Source organism: Halichoerus grypus, chromosome 7 (assembly GCF_964656455.1).
Source record: "Halichoerus grypus chromosome 7, mHalGry1.hap1.1, whole genome shotgun sequence".
NCBI classification, from domain to species: domain Eukaryota; kingdom Metazoa; phylum Chordata; class Mammalia; order Carnivora; family Phocidae; genus Halichoerus; species Halichoerus grypus.
In genome coordinates this window covers 90,774,315-90,800,892 of record NC_135718.1, presented here as the reverse complement: position 1 = coordinate 90,800,892, position 26,578 = coordinate 90,774,315, and the positions used below count along the sequence as shown (strand labels likewise).

At 39.0% G+C, this 26,578-nt stretch overlaps 1 protein-coding gene across 19 annotated transcripts in view; it reads left to right on the top strand.

The window, feature by feature from the left end:
* CDC42BPA (CDC42 binding protein kinase alpha) overlaps window positions 1-26,578 on the top strand; it is a 333,148-nt gene that overhangs the window by 100,506 nt on the left and 206,064 nt on the right. For all 19 annotated transcript variants that reach the window (XM_078077878.1, XM_078077870.1, XM_078077877.1 and 16 more), the window contains exon 5: window positions 19,495-19,643. In XM_078077878.1, the coding sequence (XP_077934004.1) occupies window positions 19,495-19,643 (149 nt within the window). The remainder of the gene's footprint in view (window positions 1-19,494; window positions 19,644-26,578) is intronic.

Genomic DNA, 26,578 nt, shown 5'->3' with positions numbered 1-26,578 from the left:
CAATATATTTTATTAGTAATATTCTATTACTATTTGGAATTTTACGTATTTTTCAAAGTGGCCGTGTGCTGCTTGAAGTAGAGAGCCGCATTTAAAATCGAGGCTGCATCTGATTTTATATGGACATCAGCGAACCACGTGATGGAAGAAGTTGGGAACGAGGCCAGAGGAAAATCAAAATATGAGAAGCACTGCCAGTTGAAGATTGAGGGATAAACAAGGGAACAGGAAGTGAAGGTGGAACCCGCCACTGCTGGGTTGGAGGCTCTTCATCTTCGGGCCTGAGTTTTCATTTCATGGTTTTTAGCATACATGCTGCGTGCCAGACACAACACTGTGTATTGGGTTTATAAAATTAATAAGATCGGGTCACCTGGGTGGCTCAGTCTGTTAAGCATCTGCCTTTGGCTCAGGTTGTGATCCTAGGGTCCTGGGATCAAGTCCCGCTTTGGGCTCCCTGCTCGGCGGGGAGACTGCTTATCCCTCTCCCTCTGCTACTCCCCCCTTCCCGCTCATGCTTTCTCTCTCTCAAATAAATAAAATCTTAAAAAAAAAATTAATGAGGGGCGCCTGGGCGGCTCAGATGGTTGGGCGTCTGCCTTCGGCTCGGGTCATGATCCCGGGGTCCTGGGATCGAGTTCCGCATCGAGGTCCCTGCTCCTTGGGAGCCTGCTTCTCCCTCTGCTTCTCTCTCTCTCTCTCTGTCTCTCATGAATAAATAAATAAAATCTTTAAAAAGAAAAATTAGTGAGATTTCTTATTCACGTGATAGGTGTTTATTGGATATGTGCCATATGCGAGGCACATTTCTCTAGATTCTGGAGATTCAGTAGTGAGAAAGACAAAGGATCTCTCTTCTTACTGTTCCAGACAATAAGTCCAAAATCAAGTAAATAATATTTTCAGATTATTTCAGATGAAGAAAGTATAACATTTATTCAAAGGCATGAAGTCAATGAGGACTCTTCTAAGACAAATATAAATTAGCAAACCAAGAAGGGAGAAGAGGCAGAGAGGGCTTGGTGAGCCAAAGTGTGGAGATTGAAGCTTGTTATGTTCGCACTGATGGAGGGTGGAATAAGGGGCTTGGAGATGGGGGCGGAGAGATGAGAGAGTCACATCATATAGCACCTTACATGTTACGGTAAAGAAATTAGACTTTCACAGCCATGGTTCTCACACAGTGGGGTTTTTGGGTCATGGAACTCTTGTGTATTTTTTAGAATGATTTTATATCTGCAAGCCCAGACAGTAAGGCATACAGAAATGGAACGGCCCTGACTTGTCTCTTAACTTCTTCCTTCTGCCTCCCCTCATGATCATTCAGGTGTCCCTCACAGAGCAAAGTGTGAAAACGGCTGTTTTAGGACCGTGCAGAGTCTGTGGTGGGAGGGGACAAGAGGGGTGTTTGAGGGATGAGAGGAAGCCAGCACGATCACAGCAGTGGAAGGGAGGGAGTACAGAATGGTACTTCCAGACTGTAGAGCACGCTCAGGAGCTAGGACCAGTTCTGAGTTTAGAAGGGCTTCAAGGAGGAGTGTGGATGATTCTTAGTTTTCCAGCATCTGACTTGGGGGATTCACTGCTTAGTGGTTGATGAATTGAGTTGGGAAATATATTTGGGAAGGGAAAATTTAGGACAGGGGGAAGGTGATGGGTTTAATTTAGTATGTGTTGGGTTTGAATTGTCATGTGATCCACGGAGTGGGTTAGGCATCTAAGTCCGGTGCTCCTGAGGGTAAACAGCACTGTATAGCTTATGGAGTCCTTATCTTATAGATCAGTTTTTGGCAAATTACTGCCTGCAGCACAAATTCGGCTCACCACCTATTTTTGTACAGCCCACAAGCTAAGAATTTTTAAATATTTGAAAAAAAATCAAAAGAATATTTTGTGACATGTGTAATATAAAATTCAGACTTCAGTGTCCATAAAGTTCTGTTGGAACTAAGCCATGACTGCTGATTTGTACATTTTCAGTGGCTGCTTTTGCACGATGATGGCAGAGTCGGCCTCATGCGACAGCAGCTGGTCCCATGACCCAGGGGAACACCGCAAGTGCATGTTCTCTTGATGCTGTGCACTGTTCAGTGGCCTACAAATTTCAGTGACATTTACAACTTGATAGCATTTCTGATGTGTACATATTGCGATCCTGTGACACTTTATTATTCTTGTCATTAATAGTGCATGTGTGGACTTCCCATAGGCCTGCTCTGCAGGCACAGCGCAGTGGGGGTTATATTGTTAACAAGTTAGAAGCCAGCCTGGTGTGACTGTGCTGCCACACCACGGCGGGCCTGCTGGACCGGCCGGTGTCCATAGGGCCATGCCAAGTCCTCCTCGCAGCCTTCCCAGCTCCCAGGAAGGCAGCAGTCAGGAAAGTCAAAAATACAAAACAGTATCTTATCACAGCAGACCTTCTTCACAAAAATACAAAATGAGCGGTAGTGAGCTCCTGAGTGGCTTGTTGTTAGGCAGGCAGGAAGGCCATTTACCAGCACTGTGTGAATTAAATCACATTCGCTGCAGCCAAAGAAACGTTCACAGAAAATAAACTTGTCTCACACTATGAGCCTTTTGGTGAGAACGGTTGCTTCAAGAATGGGGGACGTTGGGAACATCATCGGTTGATTTTAAAACCAGGAAATGATTTTGAGTGGTTGCTTTTGGCTCTTGAGATGAAAGAGGTCCTGCTCTTTTGCTGTGACTTGGGGAGTTGTGCTGAGTTTGTGGTCCTGAGGAATCAGCCTTTACTAATAGCTTGTGTGGAATAATAGCCAATCGTATTTTCAGAGAAGTTGAGGAAACCCTAAGTTGCTACAACCTGCATTAGAATTTGCTAGTATGTATTACAAGTGAGAGTGGTAAAATAGGTGTGGAGTAGGAAGAGGCTTAGGCAGACAGATTTACAAATTACGTAAAAATATTAGGTGCCCAGAGCCCGTGGATATGCATCGTCTTACTAATGAGCAGACAGTTTGCAGTAAACACTTGAATCTTTCATTTGTTACTGAACCAGGAATATCACTGGTGAACTTCATTCAGTCTTAATGGAAATGACTGTTACCATATCCGTGAATTTTTGTCAGAAACCAAAGCTGAATATCCTCACTTGCTCTACATTCAGCCATTCAGTGCTTTTGCAGTGTCAAGATTTTGTTACAGAGGGCCAAGATTGAAACATTTCTGAACAAAAAACCTCACCCTCAACCATTTGTATAAAATATTGAATAGCTTTGAAATTAGCTTTTCCTGTAGACTTGATATGTTTTAAAAATAAGTTTTACCTAAAATTATAAGACAAAACAGCACTTACATGCAAAACTTACACTCTGGCAAAGTCATTTTGACAGCGAATATTGTTGGAATCACAAGTAATGTCAAGCTGCTTTATCTGATTCTCATGCCGTCAAAAGTAAAAAGAAGTGAGATTTCTATTTCCACACAGATTTGCAGCAGAGAGACCTTTTAAGCTCAAACTACAGTTAGCAGCAGTTTTTGGGATTTGATGCAAGTGCTAAGGATTTGTCCGTAGTTCAAAACCCGGTTACTGGCAATCGCGACCTTCCGCCTAACCTTTAGTTAGAAGTGATTAATCTGCAGTGTATCGACATGCTTGAACACAAGTATCAGGAGAAAAATCCAGTAGCATTCTATAGACACCTTCCATGTGAGGAATATGCTCAATCAAAATTATATGCTCACGAATTGATACCAGTAGCCATCTTTGTGAAGACATTTTCACAGATGAAATACGTAAACTCCCAGTATAGATCAGCACTTTTAGAGGAACATTAGCCAGACTGTGATGATGGGGAACACTGACGCTGAGCCCCAATTAAGCAAATGGTCATCCCTTGCCCACAAAAAGAATTACATTTTTCTGTTAGTACACCTGCATTATAAAACTCGCACTCAATTATTTTATTTTGACTTTTGCCAGTAAAAATGTGTGGAAATTTGTTTTCTATCTTATTATATATCTTGCTTTTTCCTCTTGGCCGGCCAAGCCTGAAGTGTTTACTATCTGGCCCTTTACAGGAAAAATTGGCCAGCTCCTCTTGTAGATAACAATGAATACTAGTAGTAAAAGAGAATAACTGATGGGTGCTTGTACAGGGAAAAAAGTTTGCCTAGAGAAGCCAGACCTAGAGGACCCAACAAGGAGGAAACTAGAGTGGAAACGGTCAGAGCAAGAAAGAGAGTCCAGGTTCTGCACCATTGAAATGAACGAAAGGGGAGTCGTCGAGGAGGAGGGACACGGTTTGTCAGTTGTGTTAGACAGATTAGAGTGGTTTTTTAAAAAAAGATAAACTGGAAATATCGTGCCCACCCACAAATCCTATTTTTCAGCTTTAGTGGAATACCTCCGTTCTTGGACATTGTCTGTACTCCTTTTTGCCTTTGTTTCTGTTCTCCTTTGCCTTTATTTCTGTTCTCCCTGGTACCTTTCATGCCAGAGCCTGTTCCTCTCCCTCTTGTCCTGTTGAAGTCCAGCTAATACTCCAAAATTGTCTCAAAGTCTGCATTTTAAAAGTCTTCTCCAGAATTCCCAGTTTGAATTAATGTTTCTCATTGCATTTCAGCTCTACATTTTTTTAGTACTGCCATTAGATGAGTAACGTACGTATATGTACATTTCTGATTTTGGGGATACAGCTTACGAAGATTAAATAAATGATATGAACCCTGCTATCTTTAGCTAAAATGTAGTTACAGGGCTGTGTAACTTAGTAGTCATGGAGTTTATCTGATTTCAGGCAGATCCAGGGGTTCAAACAGTGTCATTACATTACTTGTCTTTATATGCCTTACATACTTGCAGAGTATGATAGTATGTTTCAGACTTCAGATCATGAACCATTGGTGGATTGTAAACTCAATTTAGTGGGTTACAACCAGCATTTAAAAAGTTAAGTAGAATAGAAAATGACAGAGTTCAAGCAGTAAGAGAGATTATTGCTTCATGACATTTATTTCTTTTATAATATGTATTGAATCATATAAATCGTATTATTGTGGGTTTTGGTCAGAATTGTTTAAAAGTCATAATGCAGAGCTTTGCACGCTCTAGTTGCTCTGTTAAATTGAGTGGAAGGATATTTGACTTGGATTTACAATACATGTATGAGATTTTTGGGATGAATTTGTCAATGCAAATACACTCTACATAGGTTTGTCAGCAAAATTTGTAGTAAGAGTAAATTAAACATAAATACGTACTTGGTTAGCAAACTTATAGCAGTTTATTGTGATGGATTTTCAAAAGCTTTTAGGTGATAAGGACTTAAATCCACTCTGACAGTGTTTTTTGTTGTAGGTAGGCATAACACTGTAGAGTTATGGATTGCTTAAAAATCTGTATTTTGTTATAAACACAGAAATGTATGTGGCTCAGTCATTAAGTGACTGCCTTCAGCTCAGGTCGTGATCCTGGAGTCCCAGGATTGAGTCCCGCATCGGGTTCCCTGCTCAGCAGGGAGTCTTCTTCTCCCTCTGACCCTCCCCCCTCTCATGTTCTCTCTCATTCTCTCTCTCACATAAATAAAATCTTAAAAAAAAAAAAAAAAAGGAAATATATAGATACAGAAATTGTGTCCAAATACAAAATTTTGTATAGCAAAATTTTGCCTAATTTTCATTGACATATCGTTCTCTCTCGTCTGAATTTAGTCTTACCTGTTCCCTTTGCATTTGACATTAGAATTAACATTTTTTTCCCAGAGGCATTTCTCTGTGAGAAATAGTCTGTATATACTAGTCATTGATTATATTAGAATAAATGTTACAGTATAACTGGAGGAGGGCTGAAATACTTCTGTGGTCAAATCTCCTCTAAATTGCCAGTTTTTCTTAGTTTAGGGCAAGCTTATGGTATTTTAGTCTCAAGAATAGAAATCCTAAATTATCTTGGTTATCATCAAAGATTTGCTTTCGAATATTTATAAAATATTAGAAAATAAAATCATTTAGAAATGTTGGCAAATCTAGTTTTAGATTCCAAAAAGGAAATTTTATTATACAGTAATTTTCCAAAATAACTGTTAACCCTCATAGTCCTGAAGTAGCCAAATAAGTAACGTGGTCTGTGGTATAGGATTCAAGAGGCTGTGATGAATAATTGCACTTTCATTTATAACCTGCTGAAATATCTCTGCAGCCACTTTATGAAAAAATATATAGTCATAGCATACGTGCATTTTATTTGCTTGAGATGAAGTGGCGTAATTTAACAAACGATCTTAAAATGTGATTAGAATACTTTTTTCCCTTAGGAAAACCTCATTAAATACAAACCTGCTTAGAGGTGTCGACACTGTCACATAAAATTCTTATCACTTAGATATCGTTTAGAATATTATGAATCAGTGAAATTTGTCTCTTCTTCATATTTTCTTGTCCTCTGTTTCCAGTTTAGTTATTTTATGCTGGAGGAAAAAAAAGCCAAGGAAATACTTAAAACAAAAATTTTCTTCTTGAATTAGCATTTGTAAACTGTTTAGAGGATGAAAGACATTTGTTTATTTATTTATTTATTTTTTGAAAGACATTTAAATGTTAGATTGTAGTTAGTCATATGAACCCCAGATTCTCTGCTGGAATCCAGTTTGTGCTGAAGATAGAAATTGTTAGGAAAAAGCAAGGAGAGATGAATACAGTCACATTGTTTCTTTGGAATGTAGTTTCTTACAAAGCACAAACTTTGAAATATGGATTTTTTTTTTTTTTTTAAGAAATTCAGAGTTGGAAATCTTATGGTGTGTTCTATCCATAGCTAGAGGTCTGTTTATTTTGGAGAGATAAAAGATTGCTAAAGACTCAGTCTGTATCTTTAATTTCTTTTTTATTTTTCTGGGGTTCTGTACATACTCGTTATGTCATGGATGTACTCAGTTTTTTTACTGAAAAAACTCTGAGTAAAAAGGAACTGATATAAGGATCAAGAACCCTGAGTTCTGGTTTTCCCACCATCTAGGGTATGTTTGGGCAAATCGTTTGACTTCTTACGCCCTGATTACAGCCATAAAACAGGCATAGCAGCTATGATCCCTACCTGTAGTATAGGGACCTTGTATAAATATCCCTGTACCCTCATTCTGTAACTCCTACTTCATGGAGAAAATGAAACCTCTGGTTACTCAAGCATGAACTTTTCACTTTCCATGCTCTGGTCTCAGCGTTCCCTTTCATTCTTCCCCTATATGTGTACAAATTTATTCATATTTGCACCTGTTCTCATCTTTTCTTTCAGTGTGCGTAAGGTATTTGCCTTTGACTTTTGTTCCATCGCCTTTGGGCCTTGGCAGAATTTTACTCCGCTGGTCAGCTTCATTGTGACTGGCTCCATCCCCCTCTACAATACGGAGGTCTGGATATGTAAAAACAAAGTATGTGTTACTCTGCAGCTGGCTGTTGTCCTAAAAGATGGGCATATTTATTTAATTACTCCTTTTGATGACTGTACAATATTCCACAGAATGGACATGTTGGATGGATGCATTTAATAGTTTCCTTTTGGACTCGTTTCTATTCATACTGTTTCTGATCTGTTGCAGTTTTCAAAGTGCTGTGCAGTAAACATACTTGCCCACATGCCCTACACTATATTCCTAAAAGTGGAAATACTAGGTCCAGGGGTATGTGCCTTTTAAATTTCAGTAGATACTGTGAAGTTACTTTGCCGAGCAGGTGCAGTAAGTCATCATGCCCAAGAACGCAGTGTTGTTGCAACTCAGTGTTCCCAGAATAGGAATGGTCTCTTTGCTAATCTGGTTGGTATAGAATGGCATCTCATTGTCGCTTTGGTTTTGACCATGTATTAATTAGCTAATTGTGTTTTCTCTTAGGTGAATTAACTGTTAATAGCTTCAGCCTAGTTTTGTTGGATTGCTTGCCCTCTTCTTAACACCTGGTGGGAGCTCTTTATGTTAGGATTATTATCTCCTTGACATATCTTACAAACATTACCTCTCGGTCTCTATTTTTCTTAAACTCATTTAAAGGCATCTTATATTGGGCACTATTTTAAAGGTAGTTTATGAGTAGGACGTTGTTGTACCAGATACTACATTTTACTGATTAATCGCTGAGAGCAACTGTGGCAGAATAGAGCGCCCAAGAGCAGATCTAAGGGTGTTTCACATCTTAAATTATGATAAGGGAGAATTTCAGTTGAATTAGGGGAAAGAATGGATATTTTATTACTTGTTTTAGATAACTCTCCATGAATAAGAGAACAGTTTTCACACCTTGTACAAAAATAAATTTTAGATGAATGAATTAATGAATTAATGAACCTGATTCAGAGGTTAGGGTCTTTTAGAGCTTACAGCAGCACCCTCTGCTTATTTCTGTCACAGTATTTATGTTACACTGAACTTGCCCATTGATTTGTGTTTTCTTCTCCATTAGGTTGTAAATTCCATTAAGGTAGGAGCCACATCTTACTCATTGTAGCACCTTGTTGTCTAGTGTGATGTTAGCGCATAGTGGGTACTCCGTATCTGTGGAATTGTGAATGAGCTTCTTTGATCCTCACTTGTTCTGTATTCTGTCTTTCATTCCCAAGAAAGTTTTGTACAGAATAAAATATAATATAGCAAGCTCTTTACCCTTAAACCTGTAACAGTAATATAGTCAAGACAGGCCAGGGACCTAGGTTAGGATTAGGGTAGTGGGTAGGGTAGAAGTGGAAGGACTCCACAGACATTTAGTAGGAAGTAGACCCAACACGACCTTGGTGATCTAGTTGAATGTTGTTCTGAACAAAGGAGAAAATAGAAGACTGACTCGCAGCTCTTGGAGATACTCGCTGGGATGTGTTACGGAGAAAAAGAACTTTTTTCCCATGTGGGGTTTTTATTTGTCTGCTGTTTCTGATGCATCTTGTCTCCCTCACACCAAAACCCGATTATAAGTGTAGTTCATTTTCAACTCATCGCTTTTCTTTTGAGAATTTCCTTTTGTGTTTTCTGCTCATTGCTCCCTCCAGTTGCTGAATTCTGTCCTAGTAACAGCTTATTTCCTCTGAGGGCAAGGTAGGGAAAGAATATGAGCAGGCTGCCAGTTTAGTAGGCAGCCAGAAAGGAAAACAGAATAATTATGTCTTCATAATTTTTTATGCTATCTCAAAGAGGTTTGTTTACCAGAGAAGAGGTTCAGTGAGGCACGTGGACAGGCGGGAAGGTGAGGGATCCTGGGGCTCGGGGTTTGTTAAGGGGAAGCACGTAGCAGATTATGGATGAAAGTAGGTGAGAGACAATGACACAAGGAGCCTCAGTTTTGAATGTGGCAAAAATGTTGAGACGACTGTTTTTTTTTTTAGCAGTTTGTTATACTCAGCCTGTGGGAGCCCGGTGTGGCAGGCACAGCTATTGGACACATCAAGACAGGAAAGCCTTTGATGGAGGAGCCTTTCATCTTTTTATCCTCTGGGTTTTTTCTCCGTGTTTGATACCAAAAAATCCTGATTGACACTAGGGACTGTTTGTTGAAGGGGTGAATTACATTTTATGACTTCCTATGTGTAAATATTCTACTTTCGTTTCAATAGCAGACTTTTTTTATTTGAAAAGTTTTTGTGTTTGCTGTTCTGCTCAGAGTACTTCTTTAAGGCAGTAGCTGTGGATTTCTTCTCCACAACCATTGCCACTTCTAGTGACATGTTTATGCTAACACTATTTCATTACATTAAATTAGTTTGCTCTAATCTTCATGATGGAATCTGTTAAACATTAGTCCTAGTAAATAGAGCAAGGAAACCATAGACCAGGATTTGAAATATATTGTTCCTTCTATTTTCAAGGATTTAACAGTAAAATTAGTTTCTTTTAATTAATAGAAACTACCCATGCTTATAATTTTAATATATAGTAATAAGAATGTGAATTTTCTCAAGACTTTCTTTAAATCTTAAATGTCAAATTGGTGAGATCACTGAAGTAATATCTTCATTTGGTAATAAAATCATTTTAACTTGAAGGTGTTATAAGTGACATTTAAATATCTTCTGTTTACTGTCCTTGATGGTGAGTGCTGTACTCTGAAGAAGGTATCATTATTGTAGAGTGATAGATGAGAAAGTTCAAAGAGATTAAGTAATTTTTCAAGCCAAATAAAACCCAGAGTCAGAATTTGAATACAAGTATCCCTGACTACAAAGGCCATCTTTCCACTGAGTCTTGTTTTCACTCACCTTAAAAGAATATGTATAGGGAGGAGGAGCAAGATGGTGGACGAGTAGGAGACCTAAATTTCATCTGGTCCCAGGAATTCAGCTAGATAGGTATCAAACCATTCTGAACACCTATGAACTCAACAGGAGATAGAAGAAAAGAATAGCAGCAACTCTCTGAACAGAAAAGCGACCACTTTCTGGAAGCAGGGACCCAACAAGCAGCAGATCCGGGGAGACTCCCCGTTCTCCCCCAGGAAGAGCAGTGCGGGAATGCACCGCAGGGATCTGCTGGGTTTGGAGACCCCAAATGGGGTCGTGTGCCAGAGATAGAAATGCTTGGTCACAGGCCGGGTGAGCACAGAGTGTGGCTGGAGACCAGGGAAACAGGAGTGACAGACTGCTTTTCTCTGGGGGCTCACTGAGGAGTGCGGCCCCCGAGTTCTCGGCTCCTCCGGGGCGGAGATTGGGAGGCCGCCGTTTTCACTCTCGTCCTCCAAAGCTGTATGGAAAGCTTGCAGGGAACAAAAGCTCCCGAGAGCAACCCAAGCAGATGACTTAGCCTGGACCCGGAGGGAGGGGGGGCAATTCTGCCTCCGGCAAAGACATTTGAGAACCACTGCAACAGGCCCCTCCCCCAGATCAGCAAGAATAGCCAGCCAAGACCAAGTTTACCGATCAATGAAAACGGCAGAACTCCAATGCTAGGGGAATACAGCACATAGAATTCATAGCTGTTTTCTCCCGATTCTTTAGTCTTTCAAAGTTAATTTTTTAAAATTTTTTTTCTATTTCTATTTTTTTGAATTTTTCTTTTTCCCTTTTTCAACCAACATCTTATCAATCCCTTTTTTAAAAATCTTTTTTTTTTTTTCATTTTTAGAGTCATAGTCTATCCCTTCATTGTAGTTACCCTTATTTTTGGTATATATATAAGTTGTTCTCTCTTTAAAATTTTGGGATACAGTTTCTTCTAACAGACCAAAATATACCCTAAATCTCTAGTGTATGGCTTTGTTCTAGTCTCCTGCCTGATCACATTCTCTCCCTTTTTTTTTTCTTTAGATTTCTCTTCTTTCTTTTTTCAACCAACTTCTTATTTATTAATTCCTTTTATAAAATCTTTTATAATTTTCATCTTTACGGTCATAGTCTATCCCTTCATCGTATTTACCCTTATTTTTGTACATATATATGTTTTTCTTTCTTTAAAATTTTGGAAGGCAGTTTCTTCTAACAGACCAAAATACACCCAAAATCTAGTGTGTGGCACTGATCTATTCACCAGCCTGATCATATTTGATCATATTCTTTTTTTTTCTTTCTTTCTTTTTATTTTTTTTTCCTTTTTCTTTCTTTCCCTTTCTTTTCCCCTGGCTTCAGGTCTCTTCTGATTTGTTTAGTGTATGTTTTCTGGGGTCGTTTTTACCCTGTTAGCATTTTGTTCTCTCATTCATCCGTTCTCCTCTGGACAAAATGACAAGATGGAAAACTCACCTCAAAAAAAAGAACAGGAGACAGTACTGACTGCCAGGGACCTACTCATTACGGACATTAGTACAATGTTGGAACTAGAGTTCAGAATGATGATTTTAAAGATACTAGCTGGGCTTGAAAAAAGCATGGAAGATATTAGAGAAACCCTTTCTGGAGAAATAAAAGAACTAAAATCTAACCAAGTCGAAATCAAAAAGGCTATTAATGAGGTGCAATCAAAAATGGAGGCTCTAACTGCTAGGATAAATGAGGCAGAAGAGAGAATCAGTGATATAGAAGACCAAATGATGGAAAATAAAGAAGCTGAGAAAAAGAGAGAATAAACAACTACTCGATCATGAGGGCAGAATTCGAGAGAGAAGTGATACCATAAGATGAAACAATATTAGAATAATTGGGATCCCAGAAGAAGAAGAAAGAGAGAGAGGGGCAGAAGGTATATTGGAGCAAATTATAGCAGAGAATTTCCCTAATTTGGGGAAGGAAACAGGCATCAAAATCCAGGAGGCACAGAGAACCCCCCTCAAAATCAATAAAAATAGGTCAACACCCTGACATCTAACAGTAAACCTTACGAGTCTCAGAGACAAAGAGAAAATCCTGAAAGCAGCTCGGGACAAGAGATCTGTAACCTACAATGGTAGAAACATTAGATTGGCAACAGACCTATCCACAGAGACTTGGCAGGCCAGAAAGGACTGGCATGATATATTCAGAGCACTAAATGAGAAAAATATGCCGCCAAGAATACTATATCCAGCTAGGCTGTCATTGAAAATAGAAGGAGAGGTAAAAAGCTTCCAGGACAAACAAAAACTAAAGGAAATTGCAAACACGAAACCAGCACTACAAGAAATCTTAAAAGGGGTCCTCTAAGCAAAGAGAGAGCCCAAGAGTAACATAGACCAGAAAGGAACAGAGACAATATACAGTAATGGTCACCTTACAGGCAATACAATGGCACTAAATTCATATCTTTCAATAGTTACCCTGACTGTAAATGGGCTAAATGCCCCAATCAAAAGACACAGGCTATCAGATTGGACAAAAAAAACATGCCCCATCGATATGCTGTCTGCAAGAAACTCATTTTAGACCCAAAGACACCTCCAGATTGAAAGTGAGGGGGTGGAAAACCATTTACCATGCCAATGGACACCAAAAGGAAGCTGGGGTGGCAATCCTCATATCAGACAAATCAGATTTTATTTTTTTAAAAAATTTTATTTATTTATTCATAAGAGACAGAGAAAGAGGCAGAGGGAGAAGCAGGCTCCCCGCTGAGCAGGGAGCCCGATGCGGGACTTGATCACAGGACCCTGGGATCATGATCTGAGCCGAAGGCAGACACTTAACCATCTGAGCCACCCAGGCACCCAGACAAATCAGATTTTAAACCAAAGAGATGAGGAAGGACACTATATCCTACTTAAAGGGTCTATCCAACAAGATCTAACAATTGTAAATATCTATGCCCCTAACATGGGAGCAGCCAATTATTTTTTTATTTTTTATTTTTTTTAAAGATTTTATTTATTTGACAGAGAGAGACACAGCGAGAGAGGGAACACAAGCAGGGGGAATGGGAGAGGGAGAAGCAGGCCTCCCGCGGAGCAGGGAGCCTGATACGGGGCTTGATCCCAGGACCTGAGCTGAAGGCAGACGCTTAATGACTGAGCCACCCAGGCGCCCCAAGGGAGCAGCCAATTATATAAACCAATTAATAACAAAAGCAAAGAAACACATCGACAACAATACAGTAATAGTGGGGGACTTTAACAGCCCCCTCACTGAAATGGACAGATCATCTAAGCAAAAGATCAACAAGGAAAGAAAGACTTTAAATGACACACTGGAACAAATGGACTTCACAGACATATTCAGAACATTCCATCCCAAAGCAACGGAATACACATTCTTCTCTAGTGCTCATGGAACATTCTCCAGAATAGATCACATCCTAGGTCACAAATCAGGTCTCAACTGGTACCAAAAGACTGGGATCATTCCCTGCATATTTTCGGACCACAATGCTTTGAAACTAGAACTCAATTGCAAGAGGAAAGTCGGAAAGAACTCAAATACATGGAGGCTAAAGAGCATCCTACTAAAGAATGAATGGGTCAACCAGGAAATTAAAGAAGAATTAAAAAAATTCATGGAAACCAATGAAAATGAAAACACAACTGTTCAAAATCTTTGGGATGCAGCAAAGGCGGTCCTAAGAGGAAAGTATATAGCAATACAAGTCTTTCTCAAGAAACAAGAAAGGTCTCAAATACACAATCTAACCCTACACTAAAGGAGCTGGAGAGAGGACAGCAAATAAAGCCTAAACCCAGAAGGAGAAGAGAAATAATAAAGATCAGAGCAGAAATCAATGAAATAGAAACCAAAAGAACAGTAGAACAGATCAACGAAACTAGGAGATGGTTCTTTGAAAGAATTTATAAGATTGATAAATCCCTGGCCAGACTTATCAAAAAGGAAAGAGAAATGACCCAAATAAATAAAATCATGAATGAAAGAGGAGAGATCACAACCAACACCAAAGAAATACAAACAATTATAAGAACATATTATGAGCAACTATATACCAGTAAATTAGATAATCTGGAAGAAATGGATGCATTCCTAGAGATATATGAACTACTAAAACTGAACCACTGAACCAGGAAGAAATAGCAAACCTGAATAGACCCATAACCACTAAGGAAATTGAAGCAGTAATCAAAAATCTCCCAACAAACAAGAGCCCAGGGCCAGATGGCTTCCCAGGGGAATTCTACCAAACATTTAAAGAAGAATTAATACCTATTCTTCTGAAACTGTTCCAAAAAATAGAAATGGAAGGAAAACTTCCAAACTCATTTTATGAGGCCAGCATTACCTTGATCCCAAAATCAGACAAAGACCCCATCAAAAAGGAGAATTACAGACCAATATCCTTGATGAACATGGATGCAAAATTCTCACCAAAATACTAGCCAATAGGATCCAACAGTACATTAAAAGGATTATTCACCATGACCAAGTGGGATTTATCCCTGGGCTGCAAGGTTGGTTCAACATCCGCAAATCAATCAATGTGATACAATACCTTAATAAAAGAAAGAACAAGAATCATATGATCCTCTCAACAGATGCAGAAAAAGCATTTCACAAAGTACAGCATCCTTTCTTGATTAAAACTCTTCAGAGTATAGGGATAGAAGGTACATACCTCAACATCATAAAAGCCATCTATGAAAAACCCACAGCGAATATCATTCTCAATGGGGAAAAACTGAGAGCTTTCCCCCTAAGGTCAGGAACATGGCAGGGATGTCCACTATCACCACTGCTATTCAACATAGTATTAGAAGTCCTAGCCACAGCAATCAGACAACAAAAAGAAATAAAAGGCATCCAAATCGGCAAAGAAGTCGTCAAACTCTCACTCTCTGCAGATGATATAATACTTTATGTGGAAAACCCAAAAGACTCCACCCCAAAACTGCTAGAACTCATACAGGAATTCAGTCAAGTGGCAGGATATAAAATCAATGCACAGAAATTGGTGGCATTCCTATACATCAACAACAAGGCAGAAGAAAGAGAAATTAAGGAGTCGATCCCATTTACAATTGCACCCAAAACCGTAAGATACCTAGGAATAAATCTAACCAAAGAGGCAAAGGATCTGTACTCAGAAAACTATAAAATACTCATGAAAGAAATTGAGGAAGACACAAAGAAATGGAAAAACGTTCCATGCTCATGGACTGGAAGAACAAATATTGTGAAGATGTCAATGGTGCCTAGAGCAATCTACACATTTAATGCAATCCCTATCAAAATAGCATCCCCTTTTTTCAAAGAAATGGAACAAATAATCCCAAAATTTGTATGGAACCAGAAAAGACCCCGAAGAGCCAGAGGAATGTTGAAAAAGAAAAGCAAAGCTGGTGGCATCACAATTCTGGACTTCAAGCTCTATTGAACAAAGCTGTCATCATCAAGACAGTATGGTACTGGCACAAAAACAGACATATAAATCAATGGAACAGAATAGAGAGCCCAAAAATGGACCCTCAACTCTATGGTCAACTAATCTTCAACAAAGCAGGAAAGAATGTCCAATGGAAAAAAGACAGTCTCTTCAACAAATGGTGTTGGGAAAATTGGACAGCCACATGCAGAAGAATGAAACTGGACCATTTCCTTACACCACACACAAACTCAAAATGTATGAAAGATCTAAATGTGAGACAGGAGTCCATCAAAATCCTAGAGAACACAGGCAGCAACCTCTTTGACCTCAGCCAGAGCAACTTCTTCCTAGACACATCGCCAAAGGCAAGGGAAGCAAGGGCAAAAATGAACTATTGGGACTTCATCAAGATGAAAAGCTTTTGCACAGCAAAGGAAACAGTCAACAAAACCAAAAGACAACTGACAGAATGGGAGAAGATACTTGCAAATGACATATCAGATAAAGGGCTAGTATCCAAAATCTATAAAGAACTTATCAAACTCAACACCCAAAGAACAAATAATCCAATCAAGAAATGGGCAGAAGACATGAACAGAAATTTTTCCATCCAAATGGCCAAAGACACATGAAAAAGTGCTCAACATCGCTCGGCATCAGGGAAATCCAAATCAAAACCTCAGTGAGATAACACCTCACACCAGTCAAAATGGCTAAAATTAACACATTAGGAAACAACAGATTTTGGTAAGGATGCGGAGAAAGGGGAACCCTCCTACACTGTTGGTGGGAATGCAAGCTGGTGCAGCCACTCTGGAAAGCAGTATGATGGTTCCTCAGAAAGTTGAAAATAGAGCTACTGTATGACCCAGCAATTGCACTACTGGGTATTTTTACCCCAAAGATACAAATGTAGGGATTCGAAGGGGTACGTGCACCCTGATGTTTATAGCAGCAATGTCCACAATAGCCAAACTGTGGAAAGAGCCAAGATGTCCATCAACAGATGAATGGATAAAGAAGAAGTGGTATATATATACAATGGAATATTATGCAGCCGTCAAAAGGAATGAAATCTTGCCATTTGCAACGACGTGGATGGAACTAGAGGGTATTATGCTAAATGAAATAAGTCAATCAGAGAAAGACATGTATCATATGATCTCACTAATGTGAGGAATTCTTAATCTCAGGAATCAAACTGAGGGTTGCTGGTGTGGTGGGGGGTAGCTGGGTGATAGACATTGGGGAGGGTATGTGCTATGGTGAGCGCTGTGAATTGTGTAAGACTGATGAATCACAGACCTGTACCTCTGAAACAAATAATACATTATATGTTAAAAAAAGAGAGAGAAGATAGTAGGAAGGGAAAAATGAAGGGGGAGATATCAGAGGGGAAGACGAACCATGAGAGACTATGGACTCTGAGAATCAAACTGAGGGTTCTAGAGGGGAGGGAGGTGGGGGATGGGTTAGCCTGGTGATTCTTTTTAAATAGGGCACATATTGAATGGAACACTGGGTGTTATACGCAAACAATCATGGAATACTACATCAAAAACTAATGATGTAATGTATGGTGATTAACATAACATTATAAAATAAAATAAAGAATATGTATAATACAATATGCACATGCATATGTGATGCATATTTAGAAAGCAATTAGAAAATACTGAAAAGCTGTGACATCATGGGTAATCTAACAACCAGGGCTAATTCCTGTGAACATTTTAGCATCTACTCCTTGTCTGTCTTTTTTCGCAAACACACATGGTAAAGGAAATCTCCAGTGTTTCATTTACGTCACACACCATACTCTCTCAATACTACTTCACTGCTGACATTAGCTGTGTGGGTTTTCCACTCATCAGGCAGTCCTGCGACGCCAGCTGAGCACCCTGCAGTTTAACTCCATTCCGATGCTGTCTACCTGGAGACAACTCAGATCCCAGAGGCTAAGGGTTCAAAGTCTTAGAAGACTCCCTCCTCACTCCAGTTACAACTTCAGTTTATTACTTGTGCTTCTGACTCACAGACAGTAGATTGGAGATTCCCACGACCCACTCCTCAGATATGGTTAGTTTGTCAGAGCTGCTCCCCTGACTGAGGACCAGCTGCAGGAAGGAGGTGCACAGGGCAAGATGTGATGGGGAGGCGCGGAGCTCGCACGCCCTCCGCAGAAGTGCCCCACTCTTCCAGCACCACTCCCCGTGTTTGCCCAGCCCGAAGCTTGCCAAACCCCATCCTTCTGGGTTTTTATGAAGGCTTCATTAGATAGGCATGAGTGATCAAGTCATTGGCCATTGATGATGGATTCAGCCTCCAAACCTACTCTAGAAATTTCCAACCTTCTAATCTTGGTTGGTTCCCCTGGCAACCAGCCCCCATCCTTAGGTTACCTAAGGGCTTTCCAAAAGCCACCTCATTAACATAAACACAAGTGTGGTTGAAAAGGGGTTTGTTATACATAACAAAAGCCACCTTTATCTTATCCCTTAGGAGATAATTTTTAAAGTATTTAATTAATTAATTTATTTATTTAAGAGAGAGAGAGAGAACTTGAGCAGGGAGAGGGACAGAGGGAGAGGGAGAAACAGACTCCCTGCTAAGCAGGGAGTCTGACCCTGCTCCATCCCAGTGTTACAGGATTGCAGGGTTCTTGTTTCGCAGAGTCGAAGAATGAATCTCCCGGACACAAAAGGGTGAAGTGCCCTGAAAGTTTATTAAGTGAAGGTGAGAACAGAAAGGAAAGAAATCTCTCTAGAGTGAGAGGGGTCCCAAATGGGTTGCCACTGAGGGCTTTTCTTGAAAACTTGACCAGGGAGCTTGTGGCCTTGAGATTCTTGTGCAGTCTTGGTCTGAGCAAGGACAATTGATAGCACCCTTAAATGACTTACTTCTGAGGTTTGTTCGTTTTCTGTGATTCCCTGTAGCCACCATAACATCCGGGGCCAGGTGGTCTGGTCTATTCCCTTATCTCTTGTTCACTCTTTCAGAGCCTAGTCAGGGGCCCCCTATCTCTTCCTGCCTATACCTGTACACTTTCCTTACTCACCAGGACCCTGGGATCATGACCTGAGCCCATATGACCTGAGCTTAACTGACTGAGCCACCCAGGCACCCCCACTTAGGAGATTTTAAGGGTTTTTAGGAGCTCTGTCAAAATATATATGTGTGTGTGTGTGTGTATATAAATATAAGTATACATATTATTTATTATAAATCACAGTATTGTACACATATACCCATGAGAGTCCATATCTAAAATTAGTTGACTTCTATTTATACATACCTAAGAAAAGTCCATTCTGATATTTCTGCACTATCAGGAGTGAAAAGAGAAGTATGTATATGATGGAAATTATTATATTCAGTATACTAGTGCTTTCTAAATGCTGATGCAAGTGCTGATTTGATAAAGTTGTTACCAGTCCAACAGGAAATAAGGAAAATGTAACAATGATGAAAATGAATTTGCTCAACATAATAAAGGACTGTCTTATAGTCTGAGTTATTTTAATCATTTTTGGAGAATTAATACATTGTTTCCTCTATGAAATGTTGGTAAAACTGTGGTGTATTGTTATAGGTGATGATGGTGATGCTATTACTTTACAAAACACAACAACAAAACAAGAGTAATCCTGTTGTTCCCTGCTTCAGGTTTTTAAAATTTTATTTTACTGCTTCCTGAAATTTACAAGCCTTGTAAGGATTGTCTTATGCAGCTTCTTGTAATTAACAACAAAATTATTTGACCCAGTGCTGTTTGACCTTGGGTTATGTTACATATGTTAATTTTTCACCCTTATTATTTATTGAGTCCTTTTTTTTTCATTCCCAGTACCTGGTCATGGATTATTATGTTGGTGGGGATTTGCTTACTCTGCTCAGCAAATTTGAAGATAGATTGCCTGAAGATATGGCTCGATTTTACTTGGCCGAGATGGTGATAGCAATCGATTCTGTTCATCAGCTGCACTATGTGCACAGGTAAGTAAGACGCCACGCAAGAATGGGTTGTATGAATGTCAGTGGAGATGTTTTCGTAGGAAAGTGATACTTTTGATGGCCATGGGGTAATTTTTTCTTTGTGAACTATTTGACAGGTACAATGATTTATTTAAAGTCTTCCCCACAAATGTGTGTTTGATCGTATACAGTTTAAGATGGAATGAAGAGAAAAAAGTGAGCCTATTTACAAAATAGTTTTTTTATACAGGATTATTCTTTTTTTTAAAGTTTTTATTTAAATTCCAGTTAACATACAGTATAATATTAGTTTCAGGTGTACAATATAGTGATTCAACACTGCCATATATCACCTGGTGCTCATCACGACCAGTGCACTCTTTAGTCTCCATCACCTGTTTCCCCCATCCCCCCACCCATCTCCACTCTGGTAACCATCAGTGTGTTCTCTAGAGTTTGTTTCTTGATTTATCTCTCTTTTTTCCCTTTGCTCATTTGTTTTGTTTCTTAAATTCCACATGTGAGTGAAATCATGGTATTTGTCCTTCTCTGACTTATTTTGCTAATCATAATACTCTAGCTCCCTTCATATCGTTGCAAATGTTAAAATTTCATTCTCTTTTGTGGCTAATATTCCATTGTATATATATACTGCATCTTTATCCATTCACCTATCGATGGACCCTTAGGCTATTTCCATAGTTTGGCTATTATAGATAACACTGCTATAAACATTGGGGTGCATGTATTCCTTTGAATTAGTATTTTTGTACTCTTTGGGTAAATACCTAGTAGTGTGATTGTTGGATCATAGGGCACTTGTATTTTTAACTTTTTGAGGACCCTCCATACTGTTTTCCAGAGTGGCTGCACCAGTTTGCATTTCCACCAACAGTGCATGAGGGTTCTCCTTTCTCCACATACCAGATTATTCTTATACCTGTTGACACAAGCTAAAAATCTCTTCTATGTAAACAGCTCATAGTAATTTATGTGTAATAAAAAAAATTTTTAATGGATAATTTAAAAGGCAGTCTCATATTTCAAAGGAAAGAAAGTAGGAAACCATCACAGTTACTAGTGAATTAATCATTCAAATGAGGAAATCTTTGGGTTGTGAAAACTGTGAGAAAGAGTGAAGAGGTGCTAGGGAGAAGCAGGTGAAGGACCTGCCACGTTGGAGAGGGAAGGAACCATTCTCTGAGATGTCAGCATGCATCGGAATGGGGCAGAGGGTTTGCTGTGACCCACTTTGTTGGGTCAGCACCAGGGCTTCTGAATCCATAGGGTGGGTGGGCCTGGGAATTGGCATTTCTGACAGGTTCCCAGGTGCTGCTGCTGCTGCTGGTCCAGCAACCACACTTCGAGTCCTTCTGCTCAGTAACACAGCAGTGACTGTTACTTTTAAGTGGTGGGTGATGCACATAATCTCTGTGAAGGACAAGAGCGCGCGTGGAAGAGAAAGTTTCTGTTTTAGTGTTGCTTTTTTTTTTTTTTTTTTAAGATGTGGGTATTTTCTGCTGATTGATTTACTTAGTAATGGACTTCTAGGACATTATTAAAGGAAAAATTTTTTTATTAAAAATTTTGTATTTATGAGGTCTCACTTTGGCTCTTGCCTAATCATATGCTTTTCTCTGTTGATATCTGATAGAAAGTTTTTTTGAAAATAAAAACATGAATATACTATGAAAATTATAAAACACAATGCAGTTTTTAAGATGGTATTGTGGTCTTATGAGTGAATTACAGAATGAGAAACTAAAGTGCTTTTGTTACAGTAACCCAAGATCCTAGCTGAGGACTGTCAGTTAAAAATACTTTAAAAACATCATTTAATTGAACATTTAAAGAATGTTAGTCTTAGACTCAAAGAGTTCAGTGAAATTTTCCCCAATTCATATCTAAATTCTTAGTGAGGAATGATTACTTTGGAAAATAATTTGTCTAGATTGGAGATAGTAAATATGAGGTATTTCTGCCAGGCTGTGACAAATATTCTTAACTGATCATAGGACCCTTTCCTACCAACTGTATATGCAGTCTTAAGATTCTTCTTACCACAGCATTTTAGATGATAGCTATCTTTCTGATGTTGACATTGGAAAGCCATTTCAACCCTGAGCTCTATTAGGGCTCTATACCTATAATTTTACAAGGTATGCCATGTTAAATGAGTCCTGTTTATTCCTCTTCATGTCGTAGAATTTTATTTTATGTTAAGCTGAATTTCTTTTTTGCCTTACCATTGGTCCTAGTTTTGCCTTCAGAACCACATATAATAGTCTAATTTATCTTAAAGCTATCATGCCTTCTGAACTCATCTTTCCTTTAGGTTAAACATCAGTGTATCTGTAGTTATTCTGTTATCAAAATTGATGTACGCATTCTCTCTCCCACTATCTCATACACATATGGACCCTCACCTTGTGCCCACTTCCACACCTCCCCGCCCTCTCTCCTTGCCTCTCCCTTTACTTCTCAATGGACACACTCTGGTGTATCAATGCACTCTTAAAATGTGATTCCCATTTTCTGGATAGACTGTATTTCAGCAGATGCTTTACTGAGGAAATATTTGTCGAGTCTTCTTTTATAAATAGCACTGTGCTAAATTACATAAAAATTTAAGTAAGTATAACATAGAGTCCTGCCTTGTAAGAAGCTTCCAGCCTGTTTGGGGACACAAAACACAAGACATAAGTGAAAACTAAAGTAGTAGAAGTTAAATAATCATTTAGGGCAAAAGTGTAAGAGATGGAGTGAGCCCAGATTGTGAACTGCTAGTAGAATTATACAGGCAAATTACAATGAACTCAGAGAAACAAGTAATAAGCTTAATTCTAATGGTCATTTCCAGTGGTTAACTCTTAACTGTGTTACAGACTTTACCTATATTATTCTAATTCTAACAATAATTCTGTATTTTGGGTGTCGTCTAAAATGGATATGGCTCCATTCTATAGATGAAGAAACCCAGCTTCAGAGACATGAGTCCATAATTAGCATAACCTAGATTAAAATCTGAGGCTGATGCCAGAATTTATGCTCATGACATAACATCATATTTCTCATAAGAGAATGCTTTGTGGTGGGACTTTGCAGAATGAGGAGGCTTTTTGTAGGCAGATTGTAAGGCGTTCTAGAGACAAGGGATGGCAGGAGAGAAAGTCATAGGCAGGCAAAGGGTGGGTCTGGAGGAGGGTTGGTAGGTGGTTCGGCTGGAGAAGAGAGCTCATCTTGAGTTGAGGAAGAGCGATTTCAGTCCCTCTTGTGGAAACACTTGAGTACCGTGTTGTAGACTTGATATCTTGGTAGCCATCAAGCTACCAGTAACTTTAGGGAATGAAGCGTTTGATTCAAACAGTGTGTTAAGTTAGTTGGTTTTACAGTAAACTGCACATCAGAGTTTTCATGTTTTGCCAAATTTCAGAATGTTTTATAATTTTGAACTTCCAAGTATATGGAATTAGAGAATACAAAAAGGAAATAGTGGAGACTGGATGCCTTCAGGGAAGGAAATATGTTTTTCCCTTTGTGTTCTTTTAAAATAAATTTATTTCCCTCAGTTTGTTTTTCAGAGTCCATCGTCTCTCATGGTTCGTCTCCCCCTCCGATTCCCCCCCTTCATTCTTCCCCTCCTGCTATCTTCTTCTTCTTTTTTTTTTTCTTAACATATATTGTATTATTTGTTTCAGAGGTACAGATCTGTGATTCATCAGTCTTGCACAATTCACAGTGCTCACCATAGCACATACCCTCCCCAATGTCTATCACCCAGCCACCCCATCGCTTCCACCCCCCCATTCCAGCAACCCTCAGTTTGTGTCCTGAGATTAATAATTCCTCGTATCAGTGAGGTCATATGATACATGTCTTTCTCGGATTGACTTATTTCACTCAGCATAATACCCTCCAGTTCCATCCTCGTCGTTGCAAATGGCAAGGTTCTAGAGGGGAGGGGGGTGGGAGGATGGGTTAGCCTGGTGATGGGTATTAAAGAGGGCACGTTCTGCATGGAGCACTGGGTGTTATGCACAAACAATGAATCATGGAACACTACATCAAAAACTAATGATGTAATGTATGGTGATTAACATAACAATAAGAAATAAAGAAAAAGGGTTAAGATTTGTGGTTACTAGAGTTGGAGGTGGGGGGGAAGAAGAAAGGTGTTCATAAGGTACAAACTTCCAGTTATAAGATAAATAAGTACTAGAAATATAATGTACACATGATGACTATAGTTAGCACTGCCCTGTGATATAAATGAAAATTGTTGAGAATAAATCCTAAGCATTCTCATCATACAAAAAAAAATTTTTTTTCCTTTTTTTTTTCTCTTTTTATTGTATCTATATGAGATGATGGATGCTAACTAAGCTTATAGCCGTAGTCATTTCAGAATATGTGGATTAAACCATTATGCTGGATACCTTAAATTTATACAGTGATGTATGTCAATTATATCTTGATAAAAACTGAAAAAATGTGAAAAAAAATAAATTTATTTCTAGACTTCTAAAATACATTATTGGTCTTCTAACAGAACAAACATTTTCATGCGAAAATTTTGTCTTCATTTACGCATGGTTTTATTGAGAGAGAAATGAGCAGTGGAAAGTAGCAAATGATAGGTGTCATCAGTCATATGTGCTCGGTTTCCAAGTGTTCAGCACGTTGTCATATTTTAGTCAAGAGCATTTGCAACTTCCTTTGAAATTTCCAGACATACACTTTAAAAAAAAACAATGTAAAGCATTATTTTACCTGTTTTCAAAGAAGTTAATGAATAGAAGATGAAAGAGATATGAATGGGGACATGGAAATAGGAATTAAAGAGATTGTCTCTGGCTAACTGTAAAATTGACGTACAGACTGACCCAATGAAGTAAAAATGTTTTCTAGTAACATTAGGTAGTGAATAAAGCATTGAACGAGGTGCCAGAAGACTTATTTACTGTGCTTGCTCCTCCACAAGCTTTTTAAATTTAGATTCCAAATGATTTATAATTGAGATTACAGCAACTTGGAACTTTTTCTAAAAAACAATGGTGTTCCTGTAAAGATGAAAAGATGCTACTTATTAAAGTGCTGGCACACAGACCATTTCCTTGTCATTGTGTTGAGACATGGGAGAATGGTGCTATAGAGATGAGCACTTACAGGGCTGTTACTGTGAGAACTACCCTAGTAGCATTTCCCCTTTCACAGGAGGCCGGGAAAGGATGCAGTGGGGTTGAGGAGGGAAGAAAGACAGTATTCTTAGAGCACTTGTTGGTAGAGGGCCTAATGGATGTGAAATCTCTCCAGATTAAAGATGTCTGTTCTCCCCAAATTGATCGGCAGGTTTGATGCAGTCCCTCTCAAAATCCCAGCAAAGTTTTTTTTTTGTTTTTTGGGGTTTTTTTTCTTCCAGTCCAGGTGAAAGTATTTGTGTTGGGCTAACTTCCCTCAGCAACTCTAGCTCTGCTCTTCTGTGTGCAGCTGCATTCAGGCCTCAGGCTACTGGCTTGTCCCTAAACAGCTATACCTAGCTACTTATCTAATTTTCAACATTTATGACAGCTCATATAGGTTTTTCGTCTAGAGGAGTAAAGGTTTTTTTGTTAAGATAGAAACAGTCTTGCTCCAAAGTTTACGTGGAAATGTAGTGAAACTAGAGTAGCTAAAATGGTTTTGGAAAAGGAGAATAAAGTAGGCAGAATAACTACCTAATATTAAGACTTACCATATTGCTACCTTAAGTAAGATATTGTGTACTTGTGGAGGAAAAAAATCATAGATAACCAGGTAGAAGAGAGAACCCGGGCAGAGACGAGCACGATACTCCCAGCTGATTTTGACAAAGGTGCACAAGCAACTCAATGGAGGAAGGATAGCCTTCAGTGAATGGTGTTGGAATAATAGGCCAAAAAATAAATCTCCTTAAACCTCACACAAATATAAAAAATAATTCAAAATTGATCATGGGTTTAACTATACAACGTAGAAGTGTAAAACTGTCAGAAGAAAACATTGGAGAGCATCTTCTGGACTTAGGGCTTAGTTTTGCTCCTTAATGAGGAGTTCTTAGATAGGACACCAAAAATTAATGAAGTGGACTTTATCAAAATTAAAAACACGTGCACTTCGTAAAGCCCAGGGAAGAGGATGAAGAGGCAAGCTACAGAATGGGAGAAAATATTTGCAAACCATATGTATGACGAAGACCTTAAATCTGGAATATATAAAGAACTCTTGACATAATCAAAAAACCTCAAACAATCCAATTATAGGATGGACAAAAGACACGAAGAGACATTTTGCCCAAGAGGAGATACAGATGGCAGCTGAGCACATAAAAAGCTGTTTAACATCATTAAGGCATTAGAAAAATGCAAATTAAAACTACAATGAGATACCAATGAGAAGATATTAGGACTGCTAAACTTACAAATAGTGATCATACTAAGCGCCAGTAAGGATGTGGAGAAAGTAGATCTCTCACACAATCCTGGTAGGTATGTAAAATGATTTGGCTGCTCTGGAAACAGTTTGAAAGTTAAAAAAAAAAAAGTAACATGCACTTACCATGTGACCCAGAGATTACATTTGTAGACATTTATCCCAGAAAAATTAAAACTTACATTCACAGAAAAAACTGTACCTGAGTGTTTGTAGCAGCTTCCTTTGTAATAGCAAAATACGAGAAGCAGCCCGCAAGTTCTTCAGTGGGCGGCGGGTTGCACACCTCTGCTGTACCTGCTGTATGCATACAAGGGATTGCTACTGGCAGGAGAAGGGGCATGCGGTACTAATTATACACAGCAGCCTGGGTGGACCCGAAGGGCATTACGCTGAGTGACAAGAATTAAATCTCAAAACGTATGTACTATATGATTCCACTTACCTAACATTCTTGGAATACCAAAACTACAGAGATAAAAAACAGATGAACGAACGGCCCCCGGGGG